Source organism: Microtus pennsylvanicus, chromosome 9 (genome assembly GCF_037038515.1).
Source record: "Microtus pennsylvanicus isolate mMicPen1 chromosome 9, mMicPen1.hap1, whole genome shotgun sequence".
Classification (NCBI taxonomy): Eukaryota; Metazoa; Chordata; class Mammalia; order Rodentia; family Cricetidae; genus Microtus; species Microtus pennsylvanicus.
In genome coordinates, this window is record NC_134587.1 from 49,053,986 (window position 1) to 49,070,560 (window position 16,575).

The window sequence follows — 16,575 nt, forward strand, 5'->3', positions numbered from 1 at the left end:
TGATTGGCCCAGCTTGTGTTCTGCAACTCTGTGTAGCATTTCCTGGTTTCATGGGTAATAGGTAAACAGCATTTCTTATTCATTTTCTGTTTGCTTTGTAGAGGCAGGGCCTCACTGTGTAGCCAGGCTAGCCTCAAATTTGCGGTGATCCTCCTGCCTCTGCCTCTGGAGTGCTGAGATTATAGTTGTGCACCAGCACACTTGATTGTCTTTCAGTGCTCAGTACTAACTGTCCTCAGCACTCCTGGTTCCCACTCTCCCTCCTTTTTAAACACAAAAGTTTCCTTCCTCTTGGAGACTGGTGAAGACTTGATAAGAGTTTTGGATACTGCTTTGTGTTTATAAATTTTGTGTATAACTCCAACTGATTGTCAATGCATCCTAGATACCTAACAATAATTTGGTTTCTCTTTTTCTTGCTGCTTCTGTTTCTGGGCATTTATAAACTGTTAAATAAAAATATCTTCAATTGCCCACTGATGTTTGTATTTTCTGTGGAAAGCTTAGTGTATTTTCTTTCTACTCACTGAGTTGTAGGTTCTTTGTGTGGCTTTTTCTTGCGCAGAGCAGACCCACCCCAGATCTCACATATATGCATTTTGAGGATGAAAGTGAATGTCATAATTGGAGAAATATAAGGCTATTTATTTCCATTTTGTCTGATGTTTTTACATTGTTTGCTAGGAGGTACATCAGGGACTTGAATTAATTATAATTACTGGAGAGTCATACACTGATTGAACAAATAAAGTAGTAAGCCCATTTATGGCAGGACTGCCTAATTATAGCCCATCCTTGGATGAGCTGTATGTGCTTGAAAGATTAATTTTAAAAGGTTCTTAGGACTTAACTAAAAAATGATTCAGTGAAATGTTTGAATTCTGTCAACGAAGAACATCAAATCTTATGGTGATAAAGCAGTCATGAGCCTAGCACTGAATAGAAATTTTGGGATCTTGAAGACCAGTTAAATCAAGGAAATGATGTAATTTTAAGGTGAATATTAATGTTAAAAATTTTAGAATGTTTAATCTACTGAAACTCTATAAAATATGTGCCTTGATTATTTCCTTCATTATTTTTCTAGCTCTGCTCTGAAATGCTTCACTATCTCTAAAATTCAGCTGTCTATGGGATAATTGGGAGGGTTGTACCGAAGTTCCCCTGTAGTTTAGGACTGTATGATGGCCAGTTGTAACCTTTGCTAGAGCTCCGCTGTCTAGTGACCGAGCCAAACATACCTTCTCCGTTGAGTCTTAATGTTGAAAGTTGGTAGTAAATCTTAAAAGACTCATTATACTGTGAAAATTGATAGAGTTTAAAACATGTAACTCTTTTTTATGGTCCTAAGAACCTATTTTTACTTTTAAAGCATATTGATTTTATTATATAAGTGATTTAATAATAAAGAGGTCTGTAAACTTTTGCTAGATGATGGGGCTTAGTTTATGCAAATTACCTTTCCCTGATATTATCATCATTATGGAAGCCATTGTTTGTATAATTAAATGGAAAGTGCTGTGTAGCATTTAATAATCAAAGAATCCCACAATGGCTATGAAAATTCAAAATGGACACTTTCCATGTTGTAAAGGTGTGGTGATTTCTCAGAAAATTAGGAAATAACCTTCCTCAAAACCCAGTAATACCACTTTTGGGTATATATCCAAAGGATGTTCAATCGTGTCACAAGGACATGTGCTCAACTATATTCATAACAGCATTGTTTGTCATAGCCAGAACCTGGAAACAACTTAAGTGCCCCTCGACCCAAGAATAGATGAGGAAAATGTGGTACATTTACACAATGAAGTACTACACAGCAGAAAAAAATAATGACATCTTGAATTTTGTAGGCAAATGGATGGAGCTAGAAAACATCATTTTGACTGAGGTAACCCAGACCCAGGAAGACTATTAACATATGTACTCACTCATAAGTGGTTTTTAAACATAAAGCAAAGTAAACCAGCCAACAAATCACAATCCCAGAGAACCTAAGCAACAATGAGGGCCCTAAAAGAAATTACATAGATCTAATCTACATGGAAAGTAGAAAAAGACAAGATCTCCTGAGTAAATTGGGAGCATGGGGACCCTGGGAAAAGGTCGAAGGGGAGGGGAGAGGCAGGGAGGGGAACAGAGGAAAATGTAGAGGTCAATAAAAATCAATAAAATTAAAAAAAATGCTGTAAAGATGGATTGCACTTGTGAGCTCATATCCTAGGACATGCTGTAACCATCTCCAAGTCAGGGTAAGAAGAGAGCACTGTGACTTTTCTTCACAACCTTTCTCTGTTGCCTGTGCCTTTGTTCAGAGAGACTTTGTTCAGAAATCTGCTTGGCCTTAGCAGCAGCTTAGACCACAGTAAGAAGAGTCCCTGATGACAACAGTCATAGGAGCAGAGCTCTTGCAGGAGAGACACCAAGCACTAACCCAGGGCCTCTCCACAGAGCTGCACCACAGTCTCACAGAGGCCTGGCACAGGCTTCAGTTTTGCTTTAGACTGCCATTACTTTGAAGTAGATTTTCTCATCTGTATTTCATAGTTGAGGAAAGTTGACTTTCAGAGATATTACAGAGTCACTCATAGCTTACACAGTTCAAAGTTGTCAAGTCCAAAGTCGAGACCAGTAAGTCCTTTTCTGCCCTGGGGGGGGGGGGGCTAGCACATCCGCATTAGTCCACCATCGTGGTAGATATTGATGGTATCAGGAAGTGTGTTCTTCATTGAGCTTGGGAAGAGTGACTGCTGTTCCTGTTACAGTCTGTTAGCCCTTTCAGTTTTTCCCTCGTGTGTACATGGAAGTTCTGTCCCACCTAGTCCTGTAGCTGTTCACCCCTAAGAAACACACAGATAATTTATATTAATTATAACTGGTTTTGGCCTATTAACTCAGGTTTATTATTAACTAGCTCTTACAACTTAAATTAACCCATAATTCTTGTCTGTTTAGCCTCGTGACTTGGTGCCATTTCTCAGTGAGGCATTCTCTCTTGTTTCCTCTGCATCTTGCTGGTGATTGCTTCTCTCTGCCTTTCCAGCTTCTCAGAATTCTCTTAGTCTGATCACCCCGCCTATACTTCCTGACTGGCTACTGGCCAATCAGCGTTTTATCAAACTAATACGAGTGACAAATCTTTACATTGTACAAGAGCATTATCCTACAGCATTTCTCCTTGTTTTCTTTTCAAAACAAGATCTCTGAATGTAATCTCCTTTGTTTAGCTTTTTTCCTGACCATTATCCATAACAACTTGTAACCAACACTCTAAACGAAGACAAACATCCCTAATCCATTATTTTGGGAATGTAGGCATAGTTTTCTAGAATACTTCCTGATGATTGGGGGTGCTGGTAATCTTATGGAGACCCAAAGAAAATTTAGGATTATGGTCAAGTCCTGACTGGAGTATTCTCTGAGGTTTGATGATCTCCGTGAGCAGCCTTGAAGTTGTTCTGGATGCAGAACTCAGAAGAAACTGCACCAGAGATGCTTTGAAATGTTGGATCATCTGGGCTATCTATTCCCAATGGAAAATTTTTTAGGGGTGTTCCTTGATCAAATCTTATTTTGTCTTAACCCAGAATGAATCCACAGCCTCTCATTTCCTGTAGAAACAAAAGCAAAACCTCTCCTCCAAAGTAACATATCTTTTGACTTAAATTTTGAAGTCAGGGAATTTTCAAAAAATATAGAGCTTGGTTTAATCCAGCAGCATCTATAGTCAAATGTCTTTTCGCAGCTGTTGCTCCTTCCTCAGCAGTCAAACAATTCAAAGACAATACAATAACATACAGTATCCAGATTCTCTGTGTATTTTCTATCTTTACATGACTTTTTTTCTTACTCTATTTCTTTTTTAAGGTCTATCTCTATCCTTTTTCTTTTCTCTCCCAAACCTACTTAATATTTTTAAATATACCGCAAACCATTTAGAGGGTTTTTTTTGGTCTGAATCTGCTTTTACTGTATATCTCTATATTTTTCTGACCTTGTGAGTCTTTAATCTGCTAAGCAGCATGGCTATGATTAAAGCGGTAGCTTTTTTAGCTAGCTGCTCCACCTATTCCTTGACTTCCTGAGAGTCTAGCTTCATGGCCAAATTATTGGCGGAACTCTATGGAGTTTCTAGGTCCATTATACCACCAAGAAGCTTGTTGCTGGCTACTCATAAACACCAAGTAAGTGTTTGGTGGCAGGGCCTCTTATTTTACTGCTAACAGAGTCAGGAAGCTTTTCTTAAAGGAGCCACACCTCTGCTTGCTGCCAGCAAACAGAGCAAAGACGGTTACCAAGAAGCTGTGTATGACTCTGTTCTTTTCTGTCTAGAATCCTGGTTTTTTGTTTATCTGTTTATTTTTTAAGCTTTCTCAGGCTTTATATGTAAATTCTTTCCAAACATTTGGTCTCCATTTATAAATGGAAGTTTTTATCCTGCCTGGTCCCACAGCTGTTCAGTCCCAGAGAAACACAAAGAGGTTAATATTATTTATAAACTGTTTGGCCTATTATTAACTAGCTCTTACAACTTAAATTAACCAATAATTCTTGTCTATGGTTAGCCACCTGGCTTGGCACCTTTTCTCAGTAAGGCATCCTCATCTTGCTTCCTCTGCATCTTGCTGGTGAGTGTGTCAATGTGCCTTTCTTCCCAGAATTCTCTTAGTCTGGTTGCCCTGCCTGTACTTCCTGCGTGGCTATTGGCCTGTGTCTTATTAAACCAATATGAGTGACAAGTTTTTATAGTATACAAGAGCATTATCCCACACCACTCATGTGTCCCCCATTCTTGTGAAATGTTAAACTTATATTTGAACATGAGTGATTGCCATTTTTTCAGTTGATATATATTTTTAAAATCTTGTTTTATTGGCCGGGTTTGGTGGTGTAAACCACTAATCCTAGCACTTTGGAGGTGCAGGCAGGCAGATCTCTGTGATTTGAGGTTAGTTGCTTTACAGAGCTATCCAGGCTAGTTAGGCCTACGTAGTAAGACATTGTGTGTGGGGGGGGGGGGGGGGGGAGGTATTATTAGTGTGTATGTGTGTGTGTGTGTGTGTGTGTGTGTGTGTGTGTGTGTGTGTATGTGTGTGTGTGTGTTGCCAGGGAACCTTTTGGCCCACAGCATGTGTATGGAGATCAGGGGATAACTTTCAGTAATCAGTTCTCTCCTTCAATCATGGTTCCTAGGATCAAACTCAAATTGTCAGACTTATTAAGAAAACACCTTTGTCCACTGAGTCATTTGCTAACTTCAAAAATTATTTAAGTTTATTGCTCAAACCTCATAGGCTAACTCAGTGTTTTTAAAACAGTAGTGTTAGGCTCCCCTCCCCCGAAGGATCAGAGCATCAAAATGTTTTAAATAGAGAATATTTCTCCTTGGAGCAACAACTTCCTTGTTCATATTTAGGACTATAGATTTACATTTGCTCTAATGTTATGGTTTCCCTGTTCTGTCTTGTCCTCTTGAAAGGGCTGCAGACCAGTGTACTCCACAGTACTGAGTAATTGGGGTGGTTTTGTGTGTTTTGAGTTTGGGTCATGGGTGTTTAAAGGGGGGGCTGTAAAGCAGCAGTAGGCTTGTCTAGATGTCATTAGCTAGAACTAATATGAGTGGGCAGACTCTACAGGAATATCCAATAGAAAGAAATAGTTTAACCACCAAGACTGTCCCTGGGAGTAAGGCAGAAGGCTAACTTCAGCAGTAGGCAGGGCCACGTCAGTGTAGGTTTACAGGAGAGGCTGTGGGACACTATGTTCTGAGGATGTTTTAAAGGGGGTGCCCAGAATGTGTCAAAGAATTCCAAGTCTATGGATGTCAATAAAAACTTTTAGGTCTGTGATTATAAAGCAGGAAAAGATATAACAAACGTGGTGGACAATGCATATTTCATGAGCCTTAACTGTAGATCAGACAGAGAAGTGCTTCTGTGTGCAATCTTACCAGGCTCTCTCTGAAACCCCATTAGAACTGTTATTATCTATGCTTTTCAAATTGTGTGTGTATGTAGTGTATGCATTGTGTGTTCTCATGCGTGTATGTGGAGGTGAGAGGTTGACTCTGGTTTCTTCCTCTTGTTGTTTTTTCATTTTATTTACTTGTTTGTTTGTTTTTTTATTTTCTTGAACCGGGCTCTCTCACTGACCCTCAAGATCATCAATGGCTAGATTAGTTGACCATATTGCACTATGCCATTGTGTCCCAACTTTCTCTTGTTTATTTGGGACAGGGTTTTACTATATAGCTTTAGCTGGCCTGGAGCTTGCTTGTGAGCCAGACTGGACTTGAACTCACAGAGATCTGTCTGCTTTTGTGTCCTAAGTGCTGAGGTTAAAACCATGTGCCACCATGCCTGACCCAATGCCTAGCACCTTACATGGGTTCTGAAGATGCAAACTCGGTCGTCAAGCTTTGTGTATGAGGAAATCATGACTCAAAAAGCTTAAGTGGTACAGACTATAGTGGTACTGTGTGCAGGTGTAAGTTACAGCCTATGCTCTTTGCCATGGCACTGCACACTGTGCCCCCTCCCAGCTTATGTTATGGTGGCAAAGATCCGAGAGGCACCAGATCAGAACTTGACCTTGTTAAAGAAGGAGTGACAGTTGACGTTCTTGATAATACATGCTTAATGGAACTAAGGTTGGTGATTCAGAGGAAATTAATGAGATTTTGTCAATTTTATTTTAAGCTTGTCAGAAAATACAGTGTCCAGTGACAAACTGTAGAAATGTTTTTGACAAATTAACTTGACTACAGGTGCCAGATCTGGGAAATGTTAATTTAATAGCCTTTAAGCAGTCCAGATTTATTGAGGGTTAAGATAGCAGTACAGCGCCAGCTCTATAGCTCTGAATGGATTTGTCATAGAATTTTATACAAAAATCTATTCATATTCATTGCTTCTATTTTGAATGAAAAAAAAATGAGTTCATTTTCTGAGTCCATGAAATTGTGGTGTTTAGAAGTTTTTCCTCCATTATATAGAACCTTTTTATTTCTCATAATTAGATAATCTGCCTTATGTTGGGTTTTGTTTGAAAATATTACTTCTCTTCAAATGGAAGTCATTAAATATTCCAAGAGAAGTGAGCATTTGTGTATACCAGATCTCACCTGGCACCTGTAAAACACAGTACCTTTCTGTGTCTGTTGACGAGGTGAAGGAGAAAGGTGTCAATAGAATGGCACAGTCACCATTTTTGAAACAGAATGTTTCCTTTCTAAGGCTACAAGTAACCCTTTTATCAATTTGCATTATTACAATTGTCTGGATACACTGATACGTTTATTTCTGCATTAAAATTACATATAATGATCTGCTTGTGCAGTTGTGACTAATGGAATAATGTTGCCTGCTTTTTGTCTTTCTAAATGCAGAAGCCAAGCTGTCTGTCCTTTCTGTTTCCTTCCCTTGGCAGAGCAATTGAACATTTAGCAACAGTTTGGAGATCTATTATTCAGTTTATTATTGGAAAGGTTGTTGTTAAGTAGCCCTCCTAACTGAGCCATGTGTTCTTAAGTCTTAGTTCAGTTGACTTACTTGATGTGGGCAGCTCCTAATTAAAGACGATTTTAAGATACCATGCCAGTCTTGCAATCCCAGCAGCATAGTAGGAAGATCACATGTGTGAGGTCAGCAAGATCTACATAGCAAGACCATGGCCAGCCAGGGATAAATAGTGAAGCCTTCTTTCAAAAAGTCTATGTGCATGGCAGGGGGTGGATGGGAGGCAGGTGGGCATAGGCTTAGAGAGATGGCTCAGGAGTGAAGAACACTGGCTCCTCTCCCAGAGGACCTAGATTTGATTCCAAGTACCCACAGGGTGGTTCACAATTGTTTGCAGCTCCAGTTTTAGGGGATCCAAAGCCCTCTTCTGGTCACCTCAGGCACTAGCCACACAAACATATATACAGGCAAAACACCCATACACATAAAATAAATACAGGATTTTGTAGTTGTTTTGGGGTTTCTGGTTTTTTAAGAGTCTATGTTGACCAGGCTGGCCTTGAATTTGCCTGTCTCTGCCTCTTGAACACTGGGATTAAAGGTGTTTACCACCATCTAGTTTAACATGAGATTATTTTTTTAAAAAAATTATTTGAAACTGAGCCTGTTGTTCTTTATTCTTTCTGCTTTCTCTATTTTGGAAATTATAAAGTATATATCTTGAAATTAATTTTATAAGCAATTGACATATTAAAATGAGTTTGCTGCGGTAAGCAGGCAGTCCCAAGCAGGGACAGCGCAGCATGTCTCCAGGTCTCCCTGTGGCGCTGGCAGGCGGGCGGGTGAGTGGGCAGGCGAGAGAGACAGATACATGGATAGGCACGCCATGCAGAGTGAGGTTGGATATTTATTCAGGGAGTTATGGAGGGTGAAGGGAGAAGGGGAGAAGAGCAGAGAGAGCGGGGAGAAACAGAAGGGGGGAGAAGAGAGAGACAAGTGGGGGAAGGGGAGAAATGGGGAGAGAGGAAGACGAAAAAGAGAGCGCTCAGGCTGGAAGCTGAAGATCAGCCTGCCTCAGTGAATGGGGGAGGGAGTGGGCGTGGCTTGTCTCTTAAAGAGACAGAACAATCATTACACATAGGTTATATATTTAAATATTTAGGTTATATATTACTTTAGTTAATGAGACACATGGATTGGAAAAGCCAGTTATTATATTATTAATTATTATTACTATTAACATATCATTATCAATTGTTATCTAATTATTGATTAGATGACATTTATTCATAATGTTGGTATTTCTTGATAGGCTTGAAAATGGTTTCAAAAGAATGAGCCTTTCCAATGTATCATAAGGTACAAAGACTCATCACTTGATCCAATAATTTACACCTGGAATATGTTCATATTTATATCAAAGAATGCTTGAGAGAATGCAGCTTACAATAGTGGGATGTTTATAATGTTCAGCTCTGTAAACTGCAGTGTAATGAAATGTTTTAGATCATTATTCCTCACCTGCTGTATTTCAGGTCCTATGTTATGTGCAGGAGACATTTCAGAGAAGAGAGTGGTTTGGAGTGGCAGAGGCAGTCCATTTACACGGGATAAGAAAGAAGAGGGAGGTGTGAGGAGTGTGTGCAGCTCGCCAAGCTAACCCTGAACCTCTGCTGTACTTCAGGCCCAAGGCACACACAGCAGTTGTTCCCTTTCTGTAATTCACTCTTGAGCTGGTAAAGAAGGCAGAGGTGGATACAGCAAACAGTAAACTGTAAGGTCCTGACAACCGGATTACTAGGAAGCAGAGGAGAGGCAGTTATTTTGGACTTCCCCTTCTTGGAAGAGACATTTGAGATGAAGGACAGAGGAAAGCTTTCATTCCTTGGTCAGTGATTGTGTGTGGATGTTGCATGTATGAGAGAGTCTATTGAAAAAGCGGAGGTTTTGAGAGGTGTCAAAGATTAGCTGAGAGTCAGAGCAGATCTTCAAACCTCGATCCAACTCTACAGTTGCTGTGTGTTGTAGCAGTGAGGCACTGGGTCTGGTTGACCAGGCTATTAGCTGTACCGAGTCAGTGGAGAGCTATAGTGTGTTTCTGACTGGCGTGAGCTGTGGTTTGAGAAGAGTTCTCATTGTTGGCAGAAAGGAGGTAGGGCTGTGGAAGGTGGGCTTCTGAGGTAAGACATTTGGAATGCTGCTGTTCTGGTGTGGCCGAGAGATGGTGCCGCTTTCATCTGGGCCAGTGCCGTGAGCACAGAAGAGCAAGATTTGAGAAACATTTTGGGTTCAGTGGTGTAGAAGATAGGGCAAGAAAGAGTTGCAGCAGTTCCTAGTCTGTGTGAGCCAGTCACCCACTAGATACAAAAAGCCTTGTGAGTGTGCAGACGACAGAAGAGCTCATGGCGGAGAACCCTGTCTGAATGAGAAGTCCCAGAAACATTTTCAGAGCCTTCAGTTGGGAGGCCTGAGGTCTGGACTTCTCTGGCCCTGTGTGGGGTTGCCCTTGTGTTGAGGAAGTACTCTTCTGTTGCCTCAGATCTGTACCTTCTTTCCCCTGCTTAGGGCTGTTCTGGAGAGCTTGGATCAGCTTCACATTTGTTGGCTATTAGTCATTATTTAAAAAAACAAGAAACCAAGATTAAGTTACATATTGAGAACTTACTTATGTGCATTTGCTTGGGCCAGTGTGCCCTCAGGACAATTTCAGGGAGTCCATTCCATTCTTTTACTGGGTGGGTCCCAGATCATCGGGTTGGCTGAAGTATCTCACCAGCTGGATTCATCTATTTTTTTATCTTTCTTTAATAAAAATTATTTAACTCTGGGCCTTGCCTATGCTAGTAGGTAGAAGTGCTACCGTAGTGTTATAGTCCTAGCCCACATAGTATGTTCCTAGTAAATATTTACTTAATGCCTTATCATGGGCTGCATTTCCAACATGGAACTTTGTTCTCTTACCTTATGCCCTTAAGCCTTGAATGGTAGTTACTCTTGCTGTCTTTATCTCCTTTGTTGTTGTTGTTGTTTGTTAATATGGTATTTTTTTCTAATTTTACTCTTATTATTATTTAATCATTATAGAATATACAAAGCAAAAACTTAAAATCACTCCTAGAATCACCATGTCTTGGAACCTCTGCCCCACCCCTGTTGTGCTGACTGTAAACATGACAGTGGCGTCTCTCTGGACTCTGAGGGAGCGTGGCTGTTTCCTAAGATGCCTCTACCAACCCGTCCCAAGGGTGACTGCCTCTGGGCTCTCTTGGCAGCCTACCTTTTCCTTCTTAGAGTGCTCATGACTGTGCAGCCAGGAGATTGCTGAAGGGCTGCTCAGCACTTTGTTTATTATACTTGATATTCAGGTCCCAGCATGTGTTACAGTGGCTGTTTGTTGAATGCCCGAGAGAGGAGAAAGGTACAGCTGAACCTTTTCCCATGAAGCCCTCTCTTGTGCTCTAATTATGGCTTCATCTCCCCAGTCCTGTATTGGGGAGTGCATAAATTGCTGTGTGACATGATCTTTGTTTATTGCTAGTTGCTTTTTAATAGTTGGATGTTAGGCCTCTGGAATATTGCATTCTTGATGTGTGATGAATACTTTTAATCCTTTGGTCACCTTATTTTTTATAAGTTAATTACTTTCTATTATGTTGATAGATTGTTTTATGTTTTAGATGATTTTCTCCAAATCTTGCCACACAGGGACTCTTAGTTGAGCTCACTGCCACCACCTGGAGCTTTTTCAAAAGAGCTTTCTCATTAAAATAAGATAATTTCAAGATTTGTACAAGGGTGGAATTAGAAGATTAAAATGATGAAACACTTCATTCATTTGCGAGGCATCTCTGTGTTTATTGTTATTTCATATGAAATAAACAGGGTTAACAGCTAACCTAGTAACTGTTCTCCAGTTTGGAGCAGAGAGGGTGGGGGTGGGGTCTCAGTGCCTGCCTGTCCTAGAGTAGCCCTGCAGATCTAGACCCTTCTTTGGGAGGCTGCTCAGGTGGAGCTTTTGTTGTGTTTATGAGGACAAAGGGAAAGAAAAGGTGAGCTGCTGAGAATGGGGGTTAGTGGCACTTGGACTTGACGAAAGGAGTTGATATTCAGAATAGTGACTTTGGAGTTACGATGGCTCATGTTGAACCGTGGTTCTTCCAGTGGCTCTGGTACATTGAGCAGGACACTGTATCCTCAGAAGCCTTAGTTTTCTCTGCTGGAATATAAGAGTATTGGTAGACCCTTCTCTTAGAATTAGGTTAAAAAATTAAATGAAATAGAGCCAGAGCAATAAACAAATCTGATTTTACTAGAATAGTCAGTATTCTTTCTAGAGCTTGTGACTATCACTTTGTACCCCATGTGATTGTGAAATCAAAATGGATCTGAAATTGAAAGCATCTAGCAAGCTGCTCTGCACATAGGAAGCACGCTGCAGTTTATGAAGCAGATTCATGTCGTCATCCCCAGTGGGTTTTCACATCTTGAGAAGTCAGCCCAGCGACCCCTCAGCTGTAGTTCTGCAGAAAGATAAGGGATACATGAGGATAAAAGGTAGACTGGCAAGACGACTCAGTGAGTAAAAAGGAAGAGCAGTAAAAGCAATAGACTGGATCTAATAAGGAAGGCAGTGTGTGTATGTGTGTGTGTGTGTGTGTGTGTGTGTGTGTGTGTGTGTGTCTGTCTGTCTGTCTGTCTGTCTGTCTGTCTGTGTCGGGGGATTTATTTGAGTGGTTTATAGGCTGTGTTTAGGATAGTTCAACTGTGGCTTTTTCCTGGTGGGAAAGCCAAGAATCCAGAATTTGTTTGGTCCACGAGACTGGTGTCTCGGCAGTGCCAGTCTGCTGCTTGAGCCTGGAGGATTCCTGGGGAGCTGCTTGTTTTCAGTCGACTTCAGAGTCTGCTCAGCAACAGAGGGTAGACTTGCCTGTAGGAATGAGATGTGTGTTCAGATACACATCCCAGGAGCATGTTCAGACCAAGGTAGCTAAACCATGATGGGCAGGCAAGGGTGGTGGCATTGGGTGATGATGGAGAGGTGTGTAGGTACCAGATCTATCAGACAGTACTGTGAGAGTTTGGACTTTATTTATTGTCATTCACTCACTAGAAAAATTCAAAGAAGGTTGTAATGTGGTTGGCTTTTAGTGTCAAGTCCCTCCCTCATACTGCACATCAAAACCAGAATTTACTTATAGAAAGGAGCACTCTATTGGTGTGCATGCACTCAGGGAAGTGTGTGTACGTGTGTTTGTGCACACCATGGCTATTTAATGACTTCTCTGTGGCTGTGACTTGCATTATGACAGATGACATGGAGTGTCCTTTCATGTATTTATTGACCACTTGTATATTTTCTCCAGTGAAATGTCTGCTCAAATCCTTTGCCAGTATCTTAATTGGATTATCTTTTATATTGCCTTGTGGGAGTCCTCAGCCTGTTTGAGATGGTAGGCCCTTACCAAATAAATGGATTGCAGTTCTTCCTTCCCCTTCTGTGGTTCACCTTTTTATGTTCTTGACAGTATTCTTGGGGGAACACATTTTAAGATTTTTGATAAACTGATTGATTTTTGTTGTTTTTGTTGCTTATACTTTGTGTCATTTAAAGAAATTAGTGCCTGATTCAAAGTCAAGAACACTTATTCTCCTATAAGTTTTATATTTTTACCTCTTACGTTTGGATCTTTATATATGTCATGAGGTAGGATTGCAAATTCATCCTTTTTCATGTTTCTCTTTGGTCATCTCACTGCTGTTTGCTAAACAGACCATTCTTCTCCACTGAAGCTCAGTTTTGCGGTAGTTGTCCTAGAGCTTCCTAGGAAGACAGTAGAAAGAAAGAAGTAGCTGTTTGATGCTGAGACCACTTGCTGCAATGAGGAGGCTGCTGTTGTAACCTGGGGTAGGGGACAATTGGGGCCAGTGAAGTGCACCAATATAAACTTAAATTGTCTGTGCTCTTTTCTCCTTGTGACATGACATGTTTGTCAGTCAGTACGATTGTGAGCCAAGAAGACGGAGCTCTAGTCTCTAGTGAGGAAAGGGGATTTCTCTAGGCCGAGTAGCACAGAGCTGGAGAGGAAGCTATAGTTGTGTGGGTTGGAAGTAAATGGAACAATTTTTTTTTCAAGAAAAGAGGAAATAATAGTTTGGAAGTGTTAGTGGGGAAAGCACTACCTACATGGCCACCTGAGCTTGAGTATTTGGGGATCATGGAAAAGAAGACTAAAGACATGGTGGGATGTGCTTGTAACTGCAGCCAAAGCGTACGGATCATGAGTTCGACGCCACTATGGGCAGTAGGGCAACTTGGGAGGTACAGAGAGAATTAGGGAGAGGGGGAACACAGGGATAGAAGCAAAGCAGTCCTGTTCTAAGAGAATGGCAGAGGAGGCATGCCCTCCCCAGACAGAGTTTTTGCTTGAGTCATAGAAGTAAAAGAATGTTTTAAAAGGCAGCTTTGATTTGTTGCTGACTAGTGCGAGTGCCCTAGAAAGCCAAAAGGAGCATACAGAGAGAGGAGGGCTGAGTATGTGGAAAGAATCGGGAGTGCATAGAGTCATGTGGGTTGAGCAGTAAGTGAAGATCAAGGACCCTTGAACTTATGTGGCACTTAAGTAAGCAGGTGCACTGCCCAATGGTGTTAGTATCCTATGTCTCAGGCACATAGACAGGCTCTTGTCCCAGTGTGAGTGCCTCCTCTTCAGCCTCTTCAGGAGAGACATGACTATTACCAGGGAACCAATGCCAGGCTCTGTTAGTGTCTTCTCCAGGGGCAGAGACTTGATAACAAACCAGTCTGTTCAAGTACCAGTTCTGCTCACACTAATACTTGTTCCTCTAGGAGAGTACATTCACCTTCCTGCATATAGACTTTGTCCACCCTAGAGTAGGTCTATGCAGAAAGGGTAGGAAATGGCTGTGCTGACCCAGACCAGCAGAGTTGTGCTAGGACCCACAGTGCCTGCAAGACCACAGCTGTGTGCTTTACTCTCTCATGCATGTGCTCCCTCCACAGGGTCATGTGGGTACAACTGCAACTAAGAAGATTGACGTCTACCTCCCCCTGCATTCAAGCCAGGACAGACTGCTACCAATGACCGTGGTGACAATGGCCAGCGCTAGGGTGCAAGACCTCATCGGGCTCATCTGTTGGCAGTATACGAGCGAAGGACGGGAGCCAAAGCTCAAGTAATCCTTTCTCTTCTTGCCCACTCTAGTTTTCAGTGGTCTCCTAGCCATCAAATCTGCACTCTTGGGCATATCAGTCTCTAGACACTAGCTCAGAGTTCTCCCCAGGTCTTGGGCCTCAGAGTCTGCTTAAAAATAAACTTGGAAGTTTCCAGATATGGACACAAGGAAATGAATTTATGTGGATGAGAGTAGCATGAAAGGTAGTGAGGGTAGACCCGTGTCTGAGCACTTGCCATGAGCTGTCACTTAGCAGGCCACTTCATTCCTGGTATCCTGTTTGTTCTTCCAGCCATGAAGGTGAGTATACTGATCCTCTCTGTCTGTGAAGGAAGGACTCAGGCTCAGGTACTTGCTGAAGGTCACTCCACAGGAGATGGCAATCAGGGTATTGTGTGATCCTGCCTGCCTTGTGCAGAACCGTCTGAACCTCAGCTTTCTTCATCAGTGGTGATTTGCCTTTTTCCCATCACTGAGCTCTATTTTTCTTTAGCGGTTAATATTAAAGATCCTTGCTTGAAGATGGGCCTTCCATGCCTGCACATTTAGCTGCTTTGACAGTTGCTTTAGCTGCATTGGCCCTGCTTCCGTCCTTTCTTGATAGGCATCCTCTTCTAGTTCACTGTCTTCCCAGGAGTAGGGTATGGGATACAGCAAAATATAGTGGGAAATTTCTCCTCCCTGCCCATGTTTAGCTGAGTTATCTAGTCAGCTTTAGTTTAGTTAGGGCTAGGGACATTAAATTTGAACATGAATTTTTTCTTCTAGCTCTTCTTTCATTGTTTTCTTCCTTTGTGAAGTGTAGCCTCAAACTCAGGACCTTCCTGACGCAGCCTCCTAAGTGCTGGGATTATAGATGTGCACCACTATACCTAGTTGCTTTTAAGCTCTTTCTGATGTTGCCCTCCATTTCCCCGAGTAAATTTGGGTGTAAAGATCATCTTCATTGCTTTGGTGTCAATAGAGAGCCATTCCAGCTGAGATACTCACTAGCTTAGACAAAGGGTTCAGCTGCTGTTCTTTGGAAGGTACTGAGATGTAGATCTTTCTCAGTATGAAGTAGAAATGAGGAACAAGAAAGGGAGCAATACTTGATTTAAAACCCTGGAGCTGCTGTCTAGTGTTGCCACTGAAGCTGACAGACGTGAGTCAGCTGGCCTAGGGTTATATGGCTACTGAGTAGCAGACAGGAGCTGAATGAAACTCCATTTTATAGCAATAGAAACTAAACTCAGGCTAAATAGCTTCCTTAATCACACAGTAAGTGGCAGGATTGGTATTTTTAACCCAGTGGTCTCTACAAGTGCCCAGTTCTTCCCTATCACACTTACTGTAGTGGAACTGTGTGGCATATCTGGAAGTACAGGAGAGACTAGCTTTGGCCGTGAGGGGCTTTGCCCAGGGTAAATGCCAAGATAAAACTGCACAATCCATAGAATGGCATGTCAGAGCAGAAAGTTTGAGAAGAGCCAGGTGTGTTTCAGAGTTAACATGGGGTTCAACTGCCTTCATCCTGGGACAGCAAAGGTGAAACATGAAGGAGCAGCAGGAAAGGTTATGTCTAAAAAGCTAAGAAGAGAGGCACAGATATGTGGTTCTGCTCTACTCGCGTGCAGAGCAGAATACTGACATATTTGTACTAGATGCCAGAGGCTGGAAGTTTAGTGTATTGTCTCGGGAATGCAGGTCAACCCATAGCACTACTTCTTTGCTAGTTGATGACTTGTTATATTTTCCCTGTGTGAATTAGACGATTATAATAAAAACTGGAATGATCTTCAAAAGGTGAACCATTAAATACCATGCTGCATCTGTCCAGTGTAACACGGCTCAGAGATTTAAAAAAAAAAAAAGGAACTAGCCATTGCTACAACTACATGAATAGGTTTAAGTCACTTTGGAAAGGTTGTAGGTTGTGTCT

The 16,575-nt window shown here is 41.6% G+C and overlaps 1 protein-coding gene across 12 annotated transcripts in view; it reads left to right on the forward strand.

Annotated features, from left to right (window-relative positions):
- Positions 1–16,575, forward strand: part of Mapkap1 (MAPK associated protein 1) — a 216,558-nt gene that overhangs the window by 77,304 nt on the left and 122,679 nt on the right. For 11 of the 12 annotated variants that reach the window (XM_075985951.1, XM_075985953.1, XM_075985950.1 and 8 more), the window contains one exon: positions 14,482–14,654. The exons of the other annotated variant lie outside the window; for it this stretch is intronic. In XM_075985951.1, coding sequence (XP_075842066.1) covers positions 14,482–14,654 — 173 coding nt within the window. The remainder of the gene's footprint in view (positions 1–14,481; positions 14,655–16,575) is intronic. 12 annotated transcript variants of the gene reach the window in all.